The sequence below is a fragment of the Kickxella alabastrina genome (assembly GCF_025024165.1).
Source record: "Kickxella alabastrina strain RSA 675 chromosome Unknown BX661scaffold_19, whole genome shotgun sequence".
Lineage (NCBI taxonomy): Eukaryota > Fungi > Kickxellomycota > Kickxellomycetes > Kickxellales > Kickxellaceae > Kickxella > Kickxella alabastrina.
In genome coordinates, this window is record NW_026251490.1 from 375,022 (window position 1) to 384,106 (window position 9,085).

Below are 9,085 nucleotides of genomic sequence, written 5' to 3' on the forward strand. Positions count from 1 at the left end.
TAAAAGTATATTGAAGGGAATTAATATTAATTAATATGGCCGCAACAGCCATGATTGGACTCGGCCTATTGCTCGCTGCTCTGAGCCGCCGCATAGACTGGCCTGCTGCTCCAGCGGTGATGGGCGCTCGCGGGTATCATTGTGGCCGAAGGCTTGTCAAGCGGCAATGACGCCCTGGCCGGTGCCTGGCTGTGCTGGGTATTAATATTGTTTATCACCATGTCAGCGACCAGCCCGCGCAGACCAGAAAAGGCTTCGCTGGTTAGCTGCAGATGCTCCGCAGTCTGCTGGGCTTCCACTCCTGAACATGTGGCTGCGTGCTCGCCACGACCAATATAGCGCAGCTCGGCGTGTGCGGGGAGCAAGCCCTTGATACGCGGCGCAACAAAGGAATACGAGCCGGCGTTGCGGGGCTCCTCCTGCACCCAGACAAAATCGCTGGCATTTGTGTACTGTGAAATAGTCTGGTAGAGCTCCTCGCGAGGGAATGGCGAAATCTCCTCGACGCGCACAATGGCAACATGCTCGCCCAGCATGTGCTCGTCCTTGATCTTGGCCAGGTCATAGTATAGCTTTCCGCTCATAATGATGACCCGCTTGATCATCTGTGGGTCACTAATAGTAGAGTCGTCAAGAACTGGTCTGAACTGCGTGCCAGGACCCATTTCACTCAGGGACGAAGATGCACTGGAGAGACGCAGCAGCGTCTTGGGACCAGCAACAATCAGCGGCTTGCGGAAATTGCGCTTGACCTGGCGGCGCAGGAGGTGGAAGAACTGCGCCGGGGTAGTCGGGTACGTAACATAAATGTTGGGCAGAGGGTGAGAGTGCGTGCGGCCATCGACTGGATCGTTAGACAGCATCAGGTGCCGCTCGATTCGGCAAGAGCTATGATCGGACCTCCGCCATCAAACCCGTGCGGAAGCAGCATAACCAGGCCGCTCTGCTGGCCCCATTTAGTCTCACCTGAGGCAATGTACCCGTCAACTATCGCCTGGCTGTTATTATAAAAATCGCCAAACTGCGCCTCCCAGATGGCCAATGTGAACGGGTCCTCTGTAGAAACGCCGTACTCAAACCCAACAACAGCTTCCTCGCAGAGGTTAGAGTTTACGACCTCCAACTTGCCCTGCTGGGTCTGCTGCTGTTTACAGTCCTCCATATGGTTGAGTGGCACATACATTTGCTCCGATTCCTGGCACACAAACATAGCGTGACGATGGCTGAAAGTGCCACGACCAACATCCTGCCCACTGAGCCGAATGTTATAGCCCTCGCGGAGAAGTGTGCCAAACGCCATCGCCTCAGCAGTCGCCCAGTCAATTCCCTGGCCGTCCTGCAACCTCTTTAACCGCGGCTTAATATGGAAACGCTCGATGCGCGGGTGCACCTTAATGTTCTCGCTTTGCTTAACAGAGTCGACACCGGTCTGGTAAAGGGTGTTCTCGTCTACGCCGGTGGTCTTCTCGATCGGACGACTTCCGGAGCGGGATAAAAGCTTCCATACATGGGACTGCTCAGGGCCAGCGGGCCTGCATTCTGCAGAGGCAATGTACGCTTCGTTGAGCGAGTTCAACCATTCCTGCCTGACAGTGTCTGCCTTGTTCTTGCTCAGCAATCCTTTAGAAATAAGCTTGTCCTCAAACTGGGTGGGTATGCTTTTCCGTGCGTTGATAATCTTGTACATCGTGGGTTGAGTGAACGACGGCTCGTCCATCTCATTGTGACCGCGCTTGCGAAATGACCACATGTCGATAATCACATCCTTCCTAAATCTCTGCCGATAAGCAACGGCAATGCGTGCAGCTCGAGCAACCTCCTCAGGGTGTTCCCCGTTGACGTGGATAACGGGAATATCGGCGAACTTTGCAATATCGGAGGCGTAGCGCGTCGTGCGCGTGTGGGAGGGTGGCGTAGTGTATCCGACCTGATTGTTGTTGATAATGTGGATTGTGCCGCCATTCGTGAAATGAGCTAATCCAGACATGCTCAGTGACTCGGCAACAATGCCTTGACCAGCAAACCCAGAGTCGCCATGAAGAGATACCGAAAGCACGTTGTCACCGATGATGTAATCAGGATCCATCTTGGACCTTGAAATGCCAATATCCTTGGTCCGGCTCTTTCCCATGCTCACCGGCATCCCACTCTCCAGGTGACATGCATTCCACATAACTTCGACGTTGACCGGCGAGTCAATGTCTGAGTATTGGATGGTGGTTAGCTTAGGAACATCTAGGATAATGTCGCCTGTATGCGGAGAGTCGTCTGCAAACTCGCTGCCACCAGTAATTTTCCGCAGCAACTCGTCCTTTGGATAATTGAACAGTGTCGAAAGGATGCTCACACGGCCACGGTGTGTCAGCCCAGCAACGACATCTGATATCCCGAGCTGCGCGCCCTCGTAGATGATCTGGTCAATGAGCACGACAATGCTCTCGCTGCCCTCGAGACCATACCTCTTGACATTTGGAAGTTTCTTTTGCAAGAATGTCTCGATAACCTACATGGAAAATGCTGACGCTTAGTAATTATTCAAATAGCCCACTGCTTAAAATCTGCCTTTGCCATTTTTATTGGCAGAAATAAAATTTAAATCGAAACAGTGACATACCTCCGTTTTGGCCAACAGCTCGTGAAACCGCTCGTATCTGGGTGGAGTTGGACTCGCATCCATCGACTCTACATACTCGGCAAACCACTTTCTGATTGCCAGCGACTACACAAATAAATAAATAAAATTATGTTGACCAATAAAAATCAGAGCGTTGCGCATTTAGCGTAGTTGATTTGCAACAAGGACATTCGGCTTAAAGTGCTGACGAAAATAACGCCACAATTTGAATTTCCGAAATTATAAATACATACCGTAATGTGATCGAATTCGTAAGATATATTGCGACAGTAAGTCCTTTGCAGCACTTCAATAATCGACGAGAGGCTGGAATTAGGAGGAAGCTTGCTGGAGGGGGTGACAATGCCTAAACTTGATATTATTTTAAATAATGGTTAGCAATGTTATTAGTAATATGTGATAAAATGTAAATGAAAGTCATATCATGGCCAAATTATTTTATTTATGTTATTGTAAGGTGGCTGATGGCTTCAATTCATCTATGCGGCTGCAGCTGCAGCTTCACCTATCTAGCAGCTACGCCCCTTTCCACAGTATGCGCAATGAAAACAACCAGTAAGAGTAGAAAATTACAAGGTATAATTTGAATGTGTTGCAGCTTGTGTTAAAAAAGAGTGCGAATATATATTTGTTCTTACCATCAATGTTGTATTGGGTAGACTCGTCTTTCAAGCCATACATGCGCGCGGACAATTCTTCAATAAGCCTATCAAATAAATAAATAAAAAAGAAGTGTGTTTAGTAGGGTGTTTGAATTGCATTGCCTAATCCTGGTTAAACATGTCCCCCAACCCCATTACATGTTTTATAACTGTAAAATATTTGAAGGTTGTCCAGAGCCAAACAAGGACATGCAAGAACATCATCACTGCAACAAAAGAACATTACAATGCACGACAATACAACCGAGTAAATTGTATATGCATATTTCATACTCTTGAATATGGTCGTGGTAGGTGCCTGGTAAGCGGGCACCATGCCACTTCACTGCGCACCTGAGCTACGAATTGGCTGTTTTGTTGACTTACCCTGGCTTTTGAATTCCCAACGGATCAAGGTTGCTAGAGAGATGGCCATAACGACGGTACGCATCGGCTAGCATCACAAGGTTGGCATTATGCTGGCGATTGGCCAGTTCCTCCGCCGAATCTATGCAAGTAAAAATAAAAATGGCAAATATGAATTTTAGTGACTGCACGCACGCTTTGCCAGTCCAACCGGTTCTAGACAAATCATACATATAGGTTTAATATTGTCAAGTCCTCGGTTCCAGATTGGGTTTAAGAATAAATAGACTTACATTTTTGTGAAGGCATTTGTGGGGTTTGAAAATGACCGTACTCCGCGCTGTCATGGTAACTATGAGCAAGAGGGAGAAATAGCTGCAAACGTGATATATTGGGTGTGTTCCATCGAGCCAAGCCTTGAGCCAGCACGAGGCCCGTAGTAGTGCATGGGAATACAGCCCTGCGAGCAGATTTCCCAGCCTTGAGCATTTTGGCAACTGGTGGTGAAATGATGGTGGAGGTCGTTGTCGTTGTCGTAATACAAATTGACAAGGCTGTTTGGGCGGGTTTGCTGCTGAAACTAGAATAGGCTGTTGGCAACGAAGAAAAAATAGAATATAGAGGAAGAAGAGGAAGCTAATATAAAAGTATATTGAGCGGTATCTATGCGATCTGGGCCCACTTGGGTCTGCTACGACCGTAAACGGAATGTTTCTTTGGAACGACAATAGAGAACGGTATACTTGGATATGGCAGTATATCGTGGGCAGTTCAAAATTCTCGGTGTATGCGGTTCAGAATAAATGGTTCAATGTTCTGCAACAGAGACAGAAAGCAGGTTGAGTGTGGGTGTTGCAAAAATATTAAAAATTGGGTATTGATGAAGGAGCGAGAAGAGAAAAAGTCGATAATATGAAATTAAAAATTTGGAAAGAAATAAATGATAGATAAATAGGGGTGAGTGAGAAGATGAAATAGACCCTATGGCCTTTTTATTTTTCAAGCGCTGTAGATGGATGGGCGATGCCACAAAAATTGTAAATGTTTCCGTTTTATATTATTCTCTTGCCACAGGATAACAAGCTGGTTTATTTTTTGTTCACACAATGTATAAATTTGTTTGCGTATAACATCAGAATAAATTGACAGTAAAAAGGGGGCAGGGCAAGGCATGGGTGTAGTTTACCCCCGATTGTATAGCACATTGTCAAAATAATCCGTAAATACCCTTTTGATTGCTGTGTTTGCGGTTAGAATAAGGGGGTTAAAAGCGTTTTTAAACATTATGTAATAGTGTATTATCTAACATTCAAAAACGGTTGTTTTACTGGCACTTTGTATTTTTGAGGGGCTTTTGTTAGAATTTACGCATTCCAAAATTTTTGACTTCAAAGCAGTAAAGCCCTGAACGGTCTTTTTATAATGCAGCAGTGCTTAATTCATGCTTGTTAACCGCTTCCACCGAAATATCAAACTTTTACCAGCCGTTAAAAAACTATAAACATAAGCAAAATGACCTCTGTCGTACAGCATAGGGTATATATTTAATTTTTTTGTTGTACTTGTCAGCCTTGTTGCACAATTTTGAATTAATAGTCTTTGTTGAAAATGTAGAAATATAAATACAGGATAGGTTTTATGGCAACATACAGGATACTTAATGCATTGTGTGTGCCAATTGTAAAAATAAAATCGCATTTCTTACTTTTATGAGCGACAACGCGGATGAGAATGTTTAAATTTTGTACCGAGCATCGAATTGAGTCCTGTTTATAAGTCTCTGCGTGCAGAACGCGACCGAGACAATCCAGATCATTAATAGCCTTTAGTCAAGTATATAACGCAGCTCGCGCCTCGGACATCAACATATAGTCACAATTCAAGCTTGTTTTTTGTTGTGATAGGATATGATGAATAGTATACTAGGTATAACATAATGCCATCAATAATTTATTGGCGAGGAAACTACCAGAAAGACAGTGGTTTCCGATTATTAAATACATACAACTGACTTTAAGCATTTGGAGAAAACGCGTTTTCAAAATGTGAGCGGTGTCCAATTGTATACAAATATTTATACGCTCAACATTGCAATCGAGCCTAGCAGCACTACTTGTATACATGTTCTACAGTTGATTTAGAAATTGGATATGGTAGTCTACTCTTTTCACATTCTCCATGTTCACAATAAATGACTGACCAGTGAGAATGTCGCACCAAGGTCTGCCCATCTGCCATTCCGGCAATTCTGCCCTTTAATGCAAGGAGCTAGCTGTTATTTTATATGGTAGCCTGTTCATAACCCCCAGTTCTTGTATTTCCCCTGATAAGTTGTAATATATTTGTACCAAGTAGTTGTGCCAAAAAACAACATCTGACCAAGGAGAAGCAGGGGCGTCAAAAAAAGAGTCCCGAACAGGCTAAAGTCATTGATACAGCAGTCGTGTTATGTTATTTTCTTTTTTAGATATCTTACAGAAAAGTCCCTGATTAAGTTCTTTCCCCCCACTAAATTGTCTTATCCCCATTTAATCGCAGAAGTGAGAGATGCACACAGATTTAATATAAAATATGGAAATTCAGAGCTTGAAAATTGTGTTATATCAACATCGCATTTAGACCAGACCAGTATATAACATGGACGAGATCTATTTTGTATTATTGCGCCGATCTTCAATTTATCTCGGTAATTTTTCAACGAGTCTGCAAAATAAATTATTCGATAGCTCTAGACTAATACTCATATAGAGATATTATGCTTGCTGGTTAATTATTGCGCTGATAGTTTATTTGTTTTCTCAAGGTACATTTCCAATGACGTGTGCCAAATTGATGAGCACAAAACTCGGCCGCTTGCTCAAACTGTTTGCATATAAACATCATCACATCTCAATCACTGATTTGGTTTAACAAGTGAACATCATTAGTGCAGTCAGAATAATGTGGCTTGAATCGAGAAAGCTAATTTACGAACAATACCATTTGACGTGCATCTTGTTTACAGATTTTATTTTTGCATTCAAATTTAGCTGCATCCCTTTTTGGCTAAAATAATATCTGTATTTTCCTTTTCTCGTTGTTTGTTTGCTTGGCCATATGCATTGGTGTGTGGGTTTGTGAAGAAACCGGAAAGTTTGTGCCACGTGTGGCCAATGTTAATGCTTTTTGTTTATAAATTGAAACACCATATCTTTGAATATCCAAGCTAAAGTTTGCTTTCAGAGATCCGCCAGTGCATCCTTGACAATCTGTGCCTGCTCGGCCTTGTAAACGCGCGATATACCAGTGACAGGAGCAGCAAGAGGCCCTCTACCAATATACCTGAGCACTTGTCCCTTGGGAAGAATTGACTGAAGTCGTGGCTGAACAAATGAATAAGTACCGGCGTTCATGGTCTCCTCCTGGCACCACGTAAACTCTGTGGCATTGGTGAAGCTACGCATCTCGTTGAGCAGCTCTTGGCGTGGGAACGGGCATATCTCCTCGAGCCGCACAATTGCAATCTTGCTACCAATCCGCGCAGAGTTCTCCTGGTACGTCTTGGCCAGATCGTAATAAAGCTTGCCAGAAACAAACACTACACGTTGTACCAGCTCGGGACTGCTGGCGAGCGTGTCCGAGATAATTGGTTGGAAGGATGTGCCGGGTGCCATTTCATCCAGCGTGGAGGTCGCCAAAGACAGACGCAGCAGGGTCTTGGGCCGGCAACCACCAGCGGCTTGCGGAAGTTGCGCTTCATCTGGCGGCGCAGCAAGTGGAAAATCTGGGCCGGAGTAGTCGGGACTACAATGTGCATGTTGGGGTTCTGCACAACGCCGGCGTCCGACAGATCCATTGGCGTGTTGCACATTTGCAAGAAACGCTCAATGCGCGAGGACGAGTGCTCAGGGCCAGCTCCATCGTAGCCATGCGGGAGAAGCATGACCAGGCCGGACTGGCGCAGCCACTTGGTTTCACCACTGGAGATGTATGTGTCAATAATCACTTGCGCAGTGTTGTTAAAGTCGCCAAACTGGGCCTCCCAGATGGGCAAAATAGTCGGGCTCTGAATAGACACGCCGTACTCAAATCCTAGCACTGCGAGCTCGCTGAGATTCGAGTTAGCCACCTCAAGCTTGCCCTGCGACTCGCCGATATTGTTGAGCGGAACATAGACATTCTCAGTATCCTGGCACACAAACATCGCGTGGCGCTGGCTGAAGGTGCCGCGGCCTACATCTTGTCCGCAGAGGCGAATGTTGAATCCTTCCTTGAGCAATGTCCCAAATGCCAGGGCCTCGGCGGTTGCCCAGTCTACTGACTGCCCCTCGGCAAGCCGTTTCAGTCGCAGCTGGATGTGGTGCTTAGCCAGCCGTGGGTGCACCTTTAGGGCGCTATCGACCGAGACCGACTTCTCACCCACCTCGCGCAGAGTGTCAATGTCCACGCCAGTGTCAATGGTAGACACGGCCTCGGTGGGCATGACCAGACCGGACCACTTGCCCTTCAGGTGATCTGCCTACATTGAAAGAAAATATAAACATCGCATGTGAGTGAATCTGTAAAAGGAAAGCACAAGAAAGCATCGTTTGAAAGAACTAGCCACATTTTCTTGTTGGGATCTTACCTCTGGCTGGTAGTCCTTGCTGGCGGCCAGTTCGTCTTCGAGGAACTTTGTAAACTGCGCGCGGGTCTCCTGCGCGCTCTCCTTGGTCACAACGCACTCGTCTTCCAACTTGCGCTCGTACACCTTTGGAACGCTCTCTCTGGCGCGGATAATGTTGTACATGTGCGGTTGTGTAAACGACGGCTCATCGAGTTCGTTATGGCCCCAGCGCCTAAATGTGATCAAGTCAATAATGACGTCCTTACGGAACTTCTTGCGATATTCAAAGGCAATGGACACGGCCCGGGCAACCTCCTCGGGATAGTCGCCATTGACGTGGACAACTGGCGCGTTGACCAGCTTTGCTATGTCCGACGTGTATAGGGTTGAGCGCGCGTTAGTTGCTGGCGTGGTGTAGCCGATCTGGTTGTTGATGATAATGTGTACGGTGCCGCCCAGGCTGAAATGAGGCAGGTTGGACAGTCCCAGCGTCTCCATAATAACGCCCTGTCCGGTGAAGGCTGCGTCTCCGTGTATCTGGATTCCCATGAGGCGGTCGCCGAGTGCACATCCAGGGTCAGTATTGTTGTCGTATAGGTACATCTGCTTTGCGCGTCCATAGCCAGCAACAACCGGGTTGACAGCCTCCAGATGCGATGGGTTGTGCAGCATGGTGACGTGAAGGTCCTTCTTGCAGCCATAGTTGAGCTTGGGCGAATTGGCAATGTGCGAAATCACGTCGCCAGACGCTGGCAGATCCTCTGGAAATTCAGCGTTGCCCTGCAGCTTATGAAACAAGGCGCGAGGCGAGTACTTTAGCAAGTCAACGAGGATGTTTAGACGACCGCGATGCGGCAT

The 9,085-nt window shown here is 46.5% G+C and overlaps 2 protein-coding genes across 2 annotated transcripts; both read right to left on the reverse strand.

Moving 5' to 3' along the window:
* Positions 1-8: 8 nt before the first annotated feature.
* BX661DRAFT_185883 (thiamine diphosphate-binding protein) lies at positions 9-4,579 on the reverse strand. Its single transcript, XM_051536894.1, has 7 exons — positions 3,936-4,579; positions 3,664-3,784; positions 3,274-3,341; positions 2,869-2,981; positions 2,615-2,719; positions 915-2,503; positions 9-888 (listed from the first exon to the last, which is right to left on the reverse strand). Exons 1-7 carry the CDS (start codon positions 4,129-4,131, stop codon positions 66-68), a joined length of 3,015 nt encoding a protein of 1,004 aa, XP_051390098.1. The 5' UTR covers positions 4,132-4,579; the 3' UTR covers positions 9-65.
* Positions 4,580-6,860: 2,281 nt separating this feature from the next.
* BX661DRAFT_172529 (uncharacterized protein) lies at positions 6,861-9,085 on the reverse strand (the record flags this gene model as incomplete). Its single annotated transcript, XM_051533784.1, has 3 exons — positions 6,861-7,425; positions 7,491-8,140; positions 8,249-9,085. The coding sequence occupies 3 exons, from the start codon at positions 9,083-9,085 to the stop codon at positions 6,861-6,863; spliced, it is 2,052 nt and encodes a 683-aa protein (XP_051390099.1).

What these genes read in the sequence shown, in the direction of transcription:
- BX661DRAFT_185883 (XM_051536894.1), bottom strand. Translation starts at nt 4,131, where the DNA reads ATGCTCAAGGCTGGGAAATCTGCTCGCAGGGCTGTATTCCCATGCACT. An exon ending in ACAAATGCCTTCACAAAAAT is followed by an intron (nt 3,785 to 3,935) that starts GTAAGTCTATTT and finishes TTACTTGCATAG; the next exon opens with ATTCGGCGGAGGAACTGGCC. An exon ending in AGCTGTTGGCCAAAACGGAG is followed by an intron (nt 2,504 to 2,614) that starts GTATGTCACTGT and finishes TTTTCCATGTAG; the next exon opens with GTTATCGAGACATTCTTGCA.